At 34.3% G+C, this 15,914-nt stretch overlaps 1 protein-coding gene across 1 annotated transcript in view; it reads left to right on the plus strand.

Annotated features, from left to right (window-relative positions):
- Positions 1-15,654, plus strand: part of LOC308194887 (uncharacterized protein) — a 139,645-nt gene extending 123,991 nt beyond the window's left edge. Inside the window, exon 2 of the mRNA XM_080591436.1 lies at positions 12,662-15,654. Coding sequence (XP_080447562.1) covers positions 12,662-12,785 — 124 coding nt within the window. The 3' untranslated portion in view covers positions 12,786-15,654. The remainder of the gene's footprint in view (positions 1-12,661) is intronic.
- Positions 15,655-15,914: the final 260 nt, after the last annotated feature.

Consider the following 15,914-nt stretch of genomic DNA (forward strand, 5'->3'; position numbering starts at 1 on the left):
CTCTGAGAATCCCAGCTGGTTTTCACTGACACATAACAGGGAAAATTATTTTTGGTTGTTTTATCTCTACCAAAAGAGGTAATTTGGTAAGACTTCCTATGCAAGGCATATGCAATGATTCCCTTGAATTCAGTTATAAAAGCTCAACAATGATTTTGAAAGCCAAACATGGAGGAACAAACTGCTGAGTAATTTGTGACTGGTATTATTAAATGTCATGAAGATCTTGTTTGAGATCTATTATTTCTACTGCAAGCAATCTTATTCTATTTACATGAAAGAACAAAAGCACTGAATAGTTGAAAAAACAAAGCAAATGGCTTCAGACAAGATCCTGATGAATGCCTCTTCATAAGAAGGATAACTACCTTGCAAGAAAATAAAATCATCCACATTTCAGGTCATTTTGTTTTGTACCCAAGTTTTTCATGTCAACAACAGCTTCATTACACAAACTAATAATATTCCTAAAAATCCTGTATATCAGCAAAAAGGTCAACCATCACTGCAGCCACCAGCAAAACACAAGCTTGATAGTTTGCAGTGCACATGAGTGAGTACTAAGAACATTATTTGTTGGCCCATGATAAGCCATGGGCCTGTGTTACCCTGAGGAGACCTATGGCTATATTCAAAAGTACTAATAACTGACGAATATCAGCCTACTAACTACAGAACTGTAAGAAATAGTCTGTAGACAACCATCTGTGTTTTAACATCTGTATTTCCAGCAGGCTGCTGAAGAAAGCTGGATTTTTCATTTGAAGACTTATCTTTCAAATCCTGAGGTCACAATAGTAAATAGTTCAATTGAATTAAACAGAGAGTTAGTACAATAGAAAGAAACTATTTGTAGAACAGAATTTTATTTATTTAAACAGATTAAGTGTCAACTATTAAACAGGAAAACTTAGCAAGAGTCCACATGTGAAATGATTACAGCACATAACACTAATTAGTCTAATGGCACCCGCTCTTAAATATTTATAACCATTATGAAGGCTAAACCATCAACAGCAATGACTGAGATTCACAGTATTCAGAATCTAGTGATGACAAACATTTTGTGTCGAAACTGGGTTCTCTAGGGATGCCGACAGAAATAAAGCTGGAAAGGGGAGTGAAAACATGATTATGAAGGGTCAAAGAAGAATTTTGCTTTGTATTCTAGCCTTGCCTATAGGAAGAGGAAGCCATCCAGTCACTTTAAGAGTAGTTGTAATTTTAGGCACCTTGTAAAGAAGAAAGAAAATTTAAGTAAAAAGTTCAAGAGTGAATAGTATTTTAGCATCGTGTACTTGGAATGACTCAGTATCTATGTATCATTTAGGATTTTGGTCTACTTAAACTAATATTGACAAATTTAAAATCAACCACATACCTCCTTCATAAGAGTTGTTCTTTTGCTTTATTTTGCCTGTGATTTTTGTCAGAAAATCTTAGCTTCCCTTCAAAAATCTCCATGGTCAGTGGCATTACAAATAAGCCCATTAATAAGTTTTGCCTCAAGTATAACATTTGTTCAACAGATTTAAAAATACGTAACTCCATGTGCTTCACTAGTTTGGTACAGAGGCTGTCAACCTTGTCAATTATATTACTTCACAGACTTCCCTTTTATTTTTTACTCCCATGTTTTCTAACCTTTCTGATCGTGATCTACAGAAGTTTTCTTTAAACCCTCACTTTGTCTTCAAACAGGCTTTTTTTTTTGAAAGAATCGCCCCTTTACTTTTTCATCAGACTTTGTCGTGCACAGGCAGTACATTTTTATTATTCCAGTGTTGCTTTCCATCTTTTATGGATTCAGTTTTCACTGTACATTATATTCTGCAGAGCTATTGTCCTCTTCACCTCCTCAGTTCATCCTTCTGTTCAGTCTTTTTTTTTTTTTTTTTTAACCTTTAAGCCCATTCTCCTTACTGTGACCTTTCCCAGTCCTTTGAAATCTCCTCAGTTTGTGTCTGTCCTTCAAGTCATGCTGCTACCCATCAAAATAATTCTACTGACTGCAGCCTGGACCTCTGTTTGAAGATTTTATTCTAAACTACTTTACAGACGTATTCTAATTGGAGACAACCCAGAAGAAGAAGAAAAAAAAATCAACTATCTTTTAATCTAAGAACCTACCAAACCAGGGAAGCAATGCCATGCTGTTCAGGCCACTGATTGCTACCAAAAAACAGTTTCAATAGTCACGTGGTAAAAGCGCTGAATTTCATTGGAAAAAGGACTGGAATGAGAAGAAATGAGAATATCAAGTAACTAACGATTACCTATTTCATCAATGCTTCATTTCCTATTTTCATGAAGTCTAATGTGAAAGTTTTCAATTACTTCTGAAAAACCTCTACATAACCTTCCTAATGAACAGATGTAATAAAACATGGGTTTACAATTTTAGCTCTAGTAGCAGCTATATGCAAAGTTTGGTCTTTGAACTTTGATTCCATTGGACAATCTCAGATGTAGTTAAGTAAGAATGTTAACCATATTTTGTGGGAGGTCATGCCACACCTCATGCTGAACCTGTATTCACTAAATGCTCAGAAATAAGCAAGCTTTCTTAAAGGCTATTAGTCATATTCTGTAACTTCTAATATAAAAGCCCTGGAACATGTCCACAGAGGGGCTACGAAGCTAGTAAAGGGCTTGGAACACAAGTCTTATGAGTAGCGGCTGAGGGAACTGGGGTTGTTTAGTCTGGAGAAGAGGAAGCTCAGGGAAGACCTTATTGCTCTCTACAACTACCTGAAAGGAAGCTCTGGGGAGCTGGGGTCTGCCTCTTCTCGTAGATAACTAGCAATAGGACTAGGAGGAATAGCCTCAAGTTGCACCCAGGGAGGTTTAAGGTGGAAGTTAGGAGACATTTCTTCTCAGAAAGAGTAGTCAGGCATTGGAACAAGTTGCCCAGGGAGGTGGTGGAGTCATGGTCCCTGGGGGTGTTCAAGGAAAGGTTGGACTTCGTGCTTAGGTACACGGTTTAGTGGGTGATATTGGTGGTAGGGGGATGGTTGGACCAGATGATCTTGGAGGGCTTTTCCAACCTTAATGATTCTATGATTCTAATATTCATACCATTCTTTTTATTGCAATTTGAGCTGTGAAAATGTACAGACTAAATACTGAACAACAAACATACTTCATCTCTGGCAGTCTGGCAGATCATATTTTCTTCTGATATTTTCCCACAAACTGCAAAACTCATATTTTCAACGTACAAAAACCTTTAAATGCCTGAATACCTCAGATTTTACTTTGACTAAATCTGCTTTTTCCTCATCTTTTATGGTACCAGACTGATCTAGCATCAAATGAATAAAGCAGAAGATATCAGGAAATAGAAAAATCAATTTTAAATGGACTGGAAGATTTTGAAGAATAAAAAAAAAAGGGAAAAAAAAGGTCTAATACAAACATAAACAGAAATCCCTTTGAATAACTGCTTTATTTCTTGTCTATTTTTTTAGTCATTGATTTTACATTAAAAGATGCCAGCTCACAAATATTCATTTTTCTAGCATACTAATAGCTCAAATGGCAACGTTGTCCAAATGAATGAGAACTCAACTTTTTTGTCATTAGCCTTCAGTTTTTGGACTTACCCTCTTGCTAGTTTTTATCATGTTCTTTTCAATTCCTTTTCAGTAATGTTTATGAACTGTTTCTTTGTAATTAATGAGCTATGTGCTTATCCCTGTGACTCTCACACATTTTCAGCCACCCTTATTTAATATTGCTAGGAAGCTACAGTCTGATGGAACAGAAGCTGACAATACAACTATTGCTCTGGAACTAGACTTTTGAAATTTATGAAAGCTATGCCACTTTATGGTGCAATCATTATTCAGGTCTAGGGACTTCACTAATACAAGGAATATGTTAAAACCAATACTAAACAAGCACTTTCTTATGTCTTTAAGGATTCATTTTAGGGTATCATTAAAAGGGAAAAATAAAATATTAATGAATTGCTATCATGTTCTTAAATTACAGTTATTTTCAAGTATTTTTAGGCATTAATTGACATGACAGTGACATACAATTGGCTCTAGCAGTTTAATGCTAAGATAGGACAAGACTTCAAAATAATGGTTCTAACTTCTAAAAAGCTCTGCCAATCCCCTTTGTTAACAAAGATGAAATTTCAGTTCACAAGGAACATGATTTCAATACGCATGCAGTGATAATCCAAGTGAAAAGAGATCTATTCAACTAGTCCTACTGAAGTTGCAAAATACTTTGAAGAGTTCTAACACAGTTTATTCCTTTTTAGTGAAGGAATAACTAGGAAAAAGATGGAAGCCTGCGTTAAGAATTTTTTATAGCGTTATGTGGAATTCTTTATTTTTTCTTTCAGGATTTTATATCCTGTATTATATATTTTCCAAACGAGAAGGAATCATTGCCCTCTTTTGAAAGTTCTAAGTTATACAATATAGTTAGGCCTGAGTTTAAAAAATAAATAATGTAACTTAAGTTGCACATCTATTTAAATCAAGTATCATTAAAGGAAACATAATATGACATTCAGGAACAGGCATATCTCAAAAATATCTTGATATCTGTTGCACGCTAAATGTTTTTGGGAGTTTTAAATCATGCTTTTTTTTTTTTTTTAAACTGTTTAAGGTATAAGAAAAATAGTCTATTGTTGTACATGATCAACAGGAGTATCTCGACCCCTTTCGTTTTGAGGGGTCCCAGAAAGCAAAATGAAGTCTTTTGGAACTTTGTCTCTTTAAGGGTGATGCTACAGAAAAGAACCCAAGAGCTCTATCCTCTAACGAACCTTGATTGCCAAGTACCTAATGTAGTACATACATCTCTGTTTAGGCTGCTTAGAGCAACAGGACAGGACAAAATATACAATACAGGCTGTCACCCAGGATATGTTACAAACAAGATTATTACAATCAGTTTGATTGCAAGAGCTGAGCTCAGACACAACACCTTAGGAGGATGTTTATTTGAAAATCTGTTAACAATTCATAAAAACACATTGAGTTTACCCTATCCTTTCTCTCCACAGTAATGGATAGTCAAGGTTTATGTAACAAGTACAAAGTTGTTTGCAAGAAAGTATACGAACACTTAGTAGTTATTTATTCATCCTAACAGATGTGGAAACACTGTTATTCCACTTTCCCAAAGAAGGAAATACAGAAACAATAAGATTCATGAAAAGACTTGGGTACTTAAATCAAGGTAAACAAAGCCTAAAGCTCATCCCTGAAGTCTACACCCAACTATTCACCCATATTTTCTTTAGGTCCCAAAGGATGCCAGCATAACTGACTTATTCAGACAATACTTTGTGCTATTTTCCATTAAAAGTCTAGCAGATTTAAGAGCAAACAATAGCAAAAGAAAGAGCCCCCAGAATTAATGGCAGAATTCCTAACACTAGGTTTAAATTACTGTTTTTTGAAGGGGAAGATAAGGCCTTAATCTCTTTGTGAGGTACTGCATTATCTCACCAGGAAGGAAAAATGAAAATATAAAATAAGCAGTATAATACAGATTTTGTAAACAAGTGAAATACGTAAGACAATGTAAACATTTTAACTACCAACATAAATAACTGCAGATATTATCAATAAAGTCAGAAAGCATAATTAAACTCTAGCTTCTCTCTTAATACAAATCTCAGTACAGTCTAAGACAAGCCTGTTATTTCTAGCCCAGTGAACTAACTTTTTTATTCAGTATTTAAAATATGTGACTAAATTTACTGTATGCAAGTATGTAATGTTTCCCTTGCAAAAAAAAAAAAAAGAATTCTGAAAAGAAATGGGAAATTATGGACGACAAAGTTTACTGTTAGATTCACAGAATATCACTTATGCATACCAGCTACACCATTAGTTATTAATCTTACAAAAACTGTTAGTCATTAACCATTCGTTATCATTTTTAAAGGTATGAATAAATTAAACTGTCTCTAACACCCTAAATATCAGTGAATAATTTAATTTTCTTTTAACTAATAATTTAAAATAAGCTATTTCTCTAGTGTATTATTATACTTTTCCTTCCTCTTGTCATACAGTCTATTCACATTTCTAGCAGTTTCAATATCACTCAGCATTCATTATTAAAAATGTTGCCCATTTGCTTGGTTTCTGATCCAAATTTGGCTCTGATCCTTTAACACGTTGCATGATTACCTATAGAAATCACATTGATTTAATACGATTCCTTGAAGGCAGTAAGCTTTGTTCATGTGCAACACAGTATTGACTCAGCATCTTAGAAAACAATTGTTACATATTCTTGTTTAGGATGGAAAAGGTGAGTTGTGTGCTTATACTGATACACAGAAATGATAAAAACACTAGTGTGTTTTTCATCTTCATATGTAACAGCTTGATACTTGCAGTATACACGTAATTCAGCTACCAAAATCATGATACCACTTTCAACTACTTTATAAACCTATCTCTGAGAAATGACATTTTTCATACTCTATTTGATGTATTCTTTATTATTTATGTTAAATTACATAAAGAAGAGATTTAGAATGAATGGCAATAAGGTTCCCATGGAATAATCAGACATCTGTTGCTGTTTTTCACCAAAAGACACTTTTTCTAACTTCAGCTTTTTTAAAAATCCTGTTCCATCCTTCAACAAAGAGAAGCACAGAAGTGATATTCCAAGGAAAATTTTTTTTACCCCAGAAAATATAGATTGAGATTGTGAATATAGTATTCTGAGATTACAGCTCAATAAATTCAGAGCACAAGAGAAAGGATTTTCCTTTGTCCACTGTGGGAAGTGATTGAAAACGTGTTACAGAAAGGCTGGCCATAACTGTTAAAGCAGAGAAAAGTGAATTTAAGCATCATTATTCTACCATCTTTTCTATTTTTGCTTCTTGCCATTGCATTCCTTCAAGCCTGAGTATATTTCCAGTGACTTTTCTTCCCTATCACCTACAAAACAAGTAAATCATTATCCAATCTCACCAAAGTATAAAACTTCTTGAGTTAAGCTACATTCCTGGTATTTAGCTTCTTTTCCCAAAGAAAAAGGAGATCTCCTCCAGTTCACTGTCTCAGTACAAAAAGTACACATACTGTACGCATTTATATGCATAACTGATAACAAGGGAGAGAAAGAGGAACAGACTCTTAAGAGAATTCATCTAATCTAATCACAATTTCTTGGGAAATTTCAAAAAAATATCAAATGAACTATATCGTGTCCACATGCTTTTTCCCTTCTTACTGACACACACTGAAAATAAAGTGTTTTTCAGCCTCTTTGGATGTGAATAACATTTGTATTGTATCCAAAAATATACGCCAACAGACAGCAAAAATTCAACCACTTTACACAGTAGAATATATTTTCACCATAATGCAATTTTGCTAATTAAAGGTCATTTTCTTTCCCAAAAAGGTGCATGAGTTCAGACTTAGACTGACCTCTAGTCCCCTGTCTCTTTTTACTCTTCTTATGGGAATTGGCTGCACAGAACTAACTGTGAAACCAATACTGAATCAAGCACAGATAACATTTTCAGAAAGGCAAACAATACAAGCATTCCCTCTTAAACACACTAGAGTCTATATTTCATATCTGAAAATACATATCAGAATTAATCAACTTTTTTTTTTTTCCTTTTTAACTGAAGTCCACATTTGGTAGTCTATGAACTATAAACACTTGCCATCTAAACAGCAGAACGAAAAGCCTTTTTGATTTTTTTTCATGAGGGTCATAATAGCTCAGATGGTATGTAGAGGAGGAAACCCTCCAAATGCGAATAAATTTCCTCTGTACTTCTAAACAGTACTCTGTACTGTTTACGACACCTTGTACTGCCATTAAAAAAGTCAGAAAAAGTCAGTGGATCAGTTGATATTTTACTCATTCTCCAAATCAACTGCGACTTGCAGCATGAAAAAATATAACCATTGAAGCAAGGTATTTGTGCCTTCTTGGGCTTACTATTCTGTTGCGTTTTGATCACTAAATGTAAAAGAAGAGAAGCATTCACTGAGCTCAAGCTTGTGAGATACACATGTGAAGTAGGGAGCTCCCCTTAGGGGTTGTATTGTGCAAGAATCTAATCCTAGAGTACTAACATGAGGAGTTAGTTGCCTGCTGTGTAGAAAGCCACAGAAATGTACCTTCAGTATCACAGGCTGATACCTATGCAGTTATAACTTACTTGCTCTCTCCTTTTCTCCACAAACAAACATACGATTTATCGCCAGTAGGAAGCTTAGATTTGTCTGAAAGTTAAAACTGAGGGTAATTTTGCACTAACTTGATTATGAAAGAAACATAAGACAAAATTCAGAAAACCTCACAACTTACCTGTTCCAAAAAAAAAAAAAAAAACACCACATTTCAGGAGACTTGTTAAAAGAATCACTTTGGTCTCCAGAACTATGGAAATATAAAATTAACTGCTGTAGTATGAAGCATTAGAAGAAAAAAAGTGTTCATGGACTGCATAATTTAAAAATTTGTGTAAATAAAGATCTGTATAATTCTTCATAACATTATAACTGCAGATTCCATAAAACCCATAACCTAGATGATAACATATAATTATTAAGCCAGCATTTACAGCTTTTCTTATTACAGTACTGTTATTTTCACACCATTATTAATAGAACCAATGCTAAGTATGTATAGCTTGTAGTAGTAGCAGGCATTTACATGGCTTTCCGCAGAAGTAAAAAATAATAGTAACAAAAAAAAATGTTTAGTTCAGTTCCTATCAATGTAGTCAATACCAGTTTTTGGAGAAGGATAAGAGACAAAGATCTTTCTTGAGGAACAAAGGCTTTCTTGTTTGTTTGTTTATTAGAAAAAGAAAACCTGTTGAAGCAGTAAATGGTATTTAGCAACAGAGTTGGAAAGCTTGAAATTTACTATCATTTGTTGATAAAGCTCAGAGCTTACCTGAAAGAACAGACACAAAAGCAAACAAAAAATAACAACAGATGCAACAGATGTAGGCTTGCTTGATTGCTCCCAGTGCATACCAAGCAACTTTGTCTGGGATCTTTAACGTAACAGGAAAGATGATAGTTACATAACAACATCTTTTCATGCTCCTTTTCATGTTTCCACTATTTATATCTAATATTATCTGAAAAAATAAATAAAATCAGAAGTAGGCAGTACGAAAATTCTCATTTACTGTGAAGATAAATCCTTTCAAGCAAAATCTGCAAAATATATTCCATTATGTGTGAAACACTCATGCTGCAGTTTCCCAGACATCACAGGCGGGTACACATTTTAATCTGGGTTAAAATTTTCCTATCTCCACAAGTTAACCTGAATCTGCTCAGCACGGCTGGACAGATGTCCCTTATATAGCTGCTACACCTGCCACAGAGTGCCCTGGGGCTGCTCCCTTCTGCCAGGCTCCCTGGATGACTTGCTAGAGGTGATGGCTGGATTGACACAGGATTTCCCTTTGGGAATGACTGATTTATGCCCATTGAGTCCTTTCACATTTCCTTGCACACTGGTTTGACATAAAATAGGAAAAGGTAAACAATAACAGTAAATCACAAGTACAGCCTTGTTCACACATCAGCATAGATGATGGTCTCTATGGCTAATCACATCATAAACTGGCATAAAACAGAGAGGAGAGATGTTGCTTTCACCTGACTTCAACCATCTTCCCTTACAAATGTGACACTGTGAAAGGATTATTATTGTGTGACTGCTTTTGAGCATTTGTGTAAAGAAAAAAAAAATTTCACAAACAGACAAGGACAGCACAAACCACAGGGATTTTAACCATCATCAGAAAACAAAAATGAAGTAGCATCAGCCCAAACTTAATGGTTATAAGTTGCATAAGCATGTTCCCAAATCTAGGTGCCACCAGCACATTAATATCAGAAAAATCTGTCACCGAAAACTGAAACAGGCCCTACTAAACTGCCCTGATAACCCTAATATACAGTCAGAAAAAAAGAAGAAAATTTTCTTCCTCTTATATTGTGGAACAGCTTTGTAGTGACTTTGCAGTGTTTGTTCCAGCCTCGGGCTTTATTCGCTCTACACAGGTTCTGCAGGTTTTCCTTGAGTAAATATTCCAGTGATACTGATTAAAGCCAAACCCTGCATGTGTTACTCAGTCTCACAGATCTATCAGATTTAGGGCTGCAGCTTTTGGCTCTCAATGTACATGTACCTAGCTTTTTTAACAGCCTATTTTTATCTGAAAAATAGCTCATCTTTTCTTCTGATGTTTTGTTTTACTAAATAAAAAACCTTTCACAAGAGTTACTGCTTCTAACCTGAATTATATCTTTTATTTCCCATGTTTTGTCTAAGAGGAGGCACACGACACTGTTGTCCAGGCTACTAGCCACTTGTAAGTAGCTTTTTGTTTTCTAGATATGAAAAATGTGGACTTCAGTAAAACATAAGACCAAAAGTCTAACCCATCTTTTTAGTTTTGGTAGCTTCTACATACTTTTTTTTTTTTCTCTCCTGAAATCTTTGCTCAGCTACACTGTCTGAACAGCACAGTCATATTCTGAGAGAATAATACAATGATTATTACAATAATGATTATTACTAAAACTTGATTACTTTTTTTTTTTCCAGATGGACTGATAAAAGATACAGCTTTTCAGGCAAACTGAACTCACCTATTTACAAGATTTTAAAAATATTTTTCAAAACAGATATTTTTATGTTTATGTTGATTTTGGAGGAGGCCAAAGAATTAAAAGATTTTTTTTAATATATTTTTTTTTATTTTTTTAAATCTTCTCAAGGATTATGCAGGAGTAATAATATGGTTTTGAAAATGGGTTATCTTACCCAAGATGTACTTAATGGACTTACTTTTTTTCAGCAGTGGATAGGGCAGTTGGTGTTAATTACTTGATGAAAAAGATGAAAAAAATGTAGTTAATTTTCATTATTACTCTTTAGGCATGGTGTGGAAAGATGATATGAATAGATAAATGGAAGTTTTCTTCAAAAATTGTTGCTATGTTATAACTAGACTCCTTTGCGTAAATTTGCACATTTCAATACTGCTCAGAGCTACAAAAAGAGGCAATTTATCCTTTCTACCTTTGGTTACTGGAATAGTCAACTTAAAACGAGTTTGTATACCTCAAAGTTGTACCACTGACTATATATTTTAGTATGATCAAACCCTCTGATTACAAAAGTGACCAGTTCTAGCACTTTTTGATAAACTGAAAATCCCACTAGGACAAAATAAAGGATACAGAACATGATATTAATGGTTCAAGATAATAGATAAAACAAGAAACCTGATTTAATACAAAATAAGAGATCATACAGGCTATTTTCCGATTCAGAAAAATGTTATCCATAAATACCTTCACTGTCATTGGTAAGGAAAATGAGGTTGTGTGCCTGAAAATCTTTCTGCACTTCTCCCCAATTATATCATCTGATTTAATAATGATATTTCTTCTCCCTACTAAACTTATCTCTTTTGCATGTGTGGTTTAGACAAGATGATTTACTAACCAAAAATAACCTGACCAAGTTATTCTTTCACAGAGTTTAAAGGCTAACTCAGGGCTTCCAAACAATCATCTTTATATATTCATGTTAGTACAGTTCTGAGTAGTGAAAAGAATTTCAAATTTTCCTCTTCAGAGTTAACTAAAAGACATCTTTCTTCTAAGCCTCACAAGCGGATGATTAGTAAGAACTAATATAATAATAATTGATTAAAACTCAACTCTACTGAATTTTTAATTGTACTTTTACATTTATGTAAGCTGTTTTTTCCCTAAGAAAATTACACCTAAAAAAATAAGAGAACAAATGATTTTGCATGAGAAGAAGAGACAGAAAAAGGAAGACAAATAAGGAAAAAGTACATGTTAGAGACTCCGTAGGTTTCATATCTACTTCGTTACATCAACATATGTTGCAAAAGGAAAAGACAATGAACAAGAAGCAACGGCAAACAGGAGTGAAAATTGAAGTCAAATCTTATTTCTACCCTGAACTGAAAATAAATAAATAATAAGAAGAAAGCTTACACTGAATTAATAAAACAATAAATAAACAGGTGCTTATAATTCTGAATCAACAATGACATCTATACTGCTTATTCTACACTTGACAGATAGTTGCTAAAGATCTTGAAATATGGCTTTGTGGTTATGCAATCTTCTAACTTTAGATGATTTTACCTACTTAAGTTATCGGCCTGAAAACTGAGCTGTTTGAGAAGGTATTTTCTGTTCAGAGGGAAGGTACTGAAACAATTCAAATAAAATTCAGAGGGACAGGAGAAAAGTAATCCTAATGTATTTATCTGAACTTGTTAAGAACTTATTGATCACATTTTCAGTTTTCAATTGCACATTGAAATTACACATCTTCATTACACATAAAAGGTGGTCAGTAACTTGCAAAAAATGTATATTCTATGTGGAAAAAGTAGCTCCGGAGAAGACATTTTAAGGCTTAAAGAAAAATAGAAGGAAAAACAAGAAAAATTAATCCATCAACATACCATCAGACATATTCCAGACTAGATCTGTGAGCGTACATGAATTTCTTAGAGTACAGGAAAACACCTAACATATGTGCAAAAATAAAATCTGCTCTAGGTTTCCAGTTGCCTATTTCACAAGTAGTTGAATAAGCATTCCTAGATGGACACTAGCAAGGAAGAGACACGTGCTGATAATGAAACATCAGCAACAGAAAGACTGATGAAGAAATGGTCGATGGGGCAGCTACCAAGAAAGAAGATAAAAACCGAAGACCTAAAGGACTTGGATGCTTAGGTGTAACATACCTCTACTCTTTAGGACAGGACTGCATTACGGAATCATGGAATGGTTGGAAGGGACCTCTGGAGATCACATAGTCCAACCCCCCAAGAAGGGTCACCTAGAGCACGTTGTACCAAATTGTGTCCAGGCAGGTTTTGAATATCTCCAGAGAAGGAGACTCCACAGCCTGTACTGCACATACTGTATAGAGCTGGGCATGAGTCAACTCTACCTTAATGAGCAATATATCATAGCACTGGAGTGGGCAGACATAACATCTTATCTTCTAGATATAATGCGTTTTTCTAGTACAACACTGTGCCTGAACTAATCATTTCCACTTATCAGAGCCAACTAGTATGCACAGCACACTACTTCTACATATCTATGTTAATATTAGTTTTGAATCTCTGAATCTCCCAAGCCAATTGAGGTGTCCTTGAACGGCTCTGTTTTACAAGCACCCTCTAAACACTTCAAAATTCTTGAAAACAAATACTTAAATGCTTGGTGAAAGTGTTTGAAAAAATGAGCTACTTTCACCCAAGACTCAGGGGCCTGAGGCCTTAGACCAGGAACTTCTATGTTTTGAAGAAAGTTCCACAGAAATATACAGAGGAGAAACAAGATGGAGTTTTTTAGTTTAAAATGCTGATCTGGTACTTGCCAGACTTTCAATACTACTTTCCAATGGTAGGGTAGTTTTCTTCTGCAAGAACTGCCCAAGAATAGTATTATATTATGTAGTTTTGTTTATTTAATTGGAAATCAGGAAATCAAAGAAAAAAGTTTGATTAACTCAAACAATTTACATGTTTAAAAGCAAAATGGTGATTTAAAACTTCAAAGGTGTTAAATTTAGTCCTGCATTTTGAAGTAGCAGCTTACATTTAAACTTAAAGAATTAAAAGGTGAGCATGTATTATTTTTTCTCAAATTTTTCAGTTAACTGTTCCAGTTGTTTCATTTAGAAATTCTATCACAGATGTCTGAAACTGTTATTTTTTTTATTTTTTATTTTATCTCCACCATGCAGAAAAGTCATTTACATAAATCGACTCATTTCTGTATAACACAATTCAGCAGCAAAACTTATTTCTAAAGGGAAGGAAATGATTTTAAATACTTCAAACAGATTGAAAGGCTACTTATAAAAAGGCAATGAACCTTCTGAAGCAGACACCAGGATTCATCTCACCAGAACTGAATCCACCCCCGTAATGCATCATTCCTGATTTTTCTGGCTAATGTGAAAAAAAAAAAATAGTTAAAGATTTAGTTAGAAAAAAAGAGTCATGAGTCCTAGTTTGATAATCCTGCTTAGAACTGTTTCACAAATTAATGTTGTAACTTGTCTGAGAAGCATGTAACACCCTATTGTATACTTTTGGCACAAGCTCAAAGTAGATACAAGAATAATGAAGACAAAAACCAACCAAACAAAATGTAGTATCAACTGTTTTTTTACTAATCCTCCCTTGTAGAAGCAACGGATACACCATGCAAATATAAACAGAAAACTACTGATCTACTTAGGGAAAGAAGAACAGCTGCAGAAAAGAACCTGCAAACGTGAAGTAGGAAACAGAATGAATTTATGCACTACAGTCCAGAAAATCATCTTTAATAATTTCTTTGGGAGGTGGCATCGGAGGGGAGGGTGATGGGAAGATGACACGACATTTCATGAGAGGCTTCAAGGGGCGGCAGTGTGAGTAAAGGCAAGAATTCCTGATAATTCTAGGTTAACTAAGTTTTAGAAAAATGAAGAATAAAGAGCACATACCTTTTCTCTTTATTCCCTCTATGCTGTCTTTAAACAACCCTAAATTAGCATGTTTTCATTCAGAGTTATATAGTGCTCTAACGCAAGCACGCTACATGGGAAAATCATGCATCTAACAGAGTTCTTGATCTTCACATTATGGTTTCATACATACTTGCAAAACATGTCCATGCATAATTTTTAAGAGACAGAAGTTAGACATATTTGATCCTTATATTAGTTATATTTTTAAGGACAAAAGTCTTGCTTCAAATTATTTTAGTAATACTTATTAATTGAAAGGAGCACATGTTATCCAAGCGTGAACTGGAAACATCTGCAATTGCTGTGTTCGCTTAGGAACATGGTGTAGGAAAATTTCATCTGTTTCACATAACTATGTGTATTTCCAAAATACCTCAGGTCAATTGCTGTATTCATGCTTCTCAACAGAATGAAGAGACCACTGTATCTGAGTGAGATATTAGATATTAAAACTATTAAGGAAAAGAAAAACAAACAAAAAACCAAACAAACAACAAAAACAACAGAAAACTTTGCTTTTCCTCTCCTCACCCTCTACAAAATTGAAGTTAAACATTTTTTTGTTTGTTTTCACTGGGAGACTTATGTGTTCTTAAACAAAGTGCAAAAGGAGATATCTACAACATAATATTTTACAATGTGGCATGTACCATGAAGAAGAAATATTTGAAACCCCCCGAGCAGTAAGTACATATCTTTTGTTTCATTATGGACTTAATAATAAACCATTTTTTTCCAAGCAGTCTTATTCACCGCATATCATATCATTTATTAAACATCAGAATTATACAGGAGTTTCCTCTCTGTATTAAGAGGGATAAGGTAAACAAGGTAGTTCTTAAAATGATGCTAGCATATGTTTCTCATATTTTTCGTGGTTGCATTTTTGAACAGTTAGCTTCAGAAAGAGTAGAAAGAGGCACACAGACTATAAATGCTAAGACTGCAAAGCTCACAAAGCAATAGTTTTAGTATGAAAATTGATAAATAGGGATTAGAACTGGAAAAAAAAAAGCATCTGAATTTTGCTTTGAGAAACTATTAGCAAAGCAGAAAATGACAATGAAAAACTCTATCCATTCCCATTGAATTTTAACAAATGCCGTTTCACTGAAAAACCAGGAGGTTTTATTTAACATATATAAATATATATATTCATGCAAATTTAAGGAACAGATGAAGTTGGGAAAGGATGGGACTGGAATCATAAGACAATACTGACAGAAAAAGGGAAGGCTGCTGAAATCAGAGGCAAGACGAGGTCAAGAATATGAGCGGTCAAGAGATGGTATCAGAGATTAACCAAAGACAGCAAATGTCTGTTCCAGATT

Source organism: Anser brachyrhynchus, assembly GCF_964034855.1.
Source record: "Anser brachyrhynchus genome assembly, chromosome: 4".
Lineage (NCBI taxonomy): Eukaryota > Metazoa > Chordata > Aves > Anseriformes > Anatidae > Anser > Anser brachyrhynchus.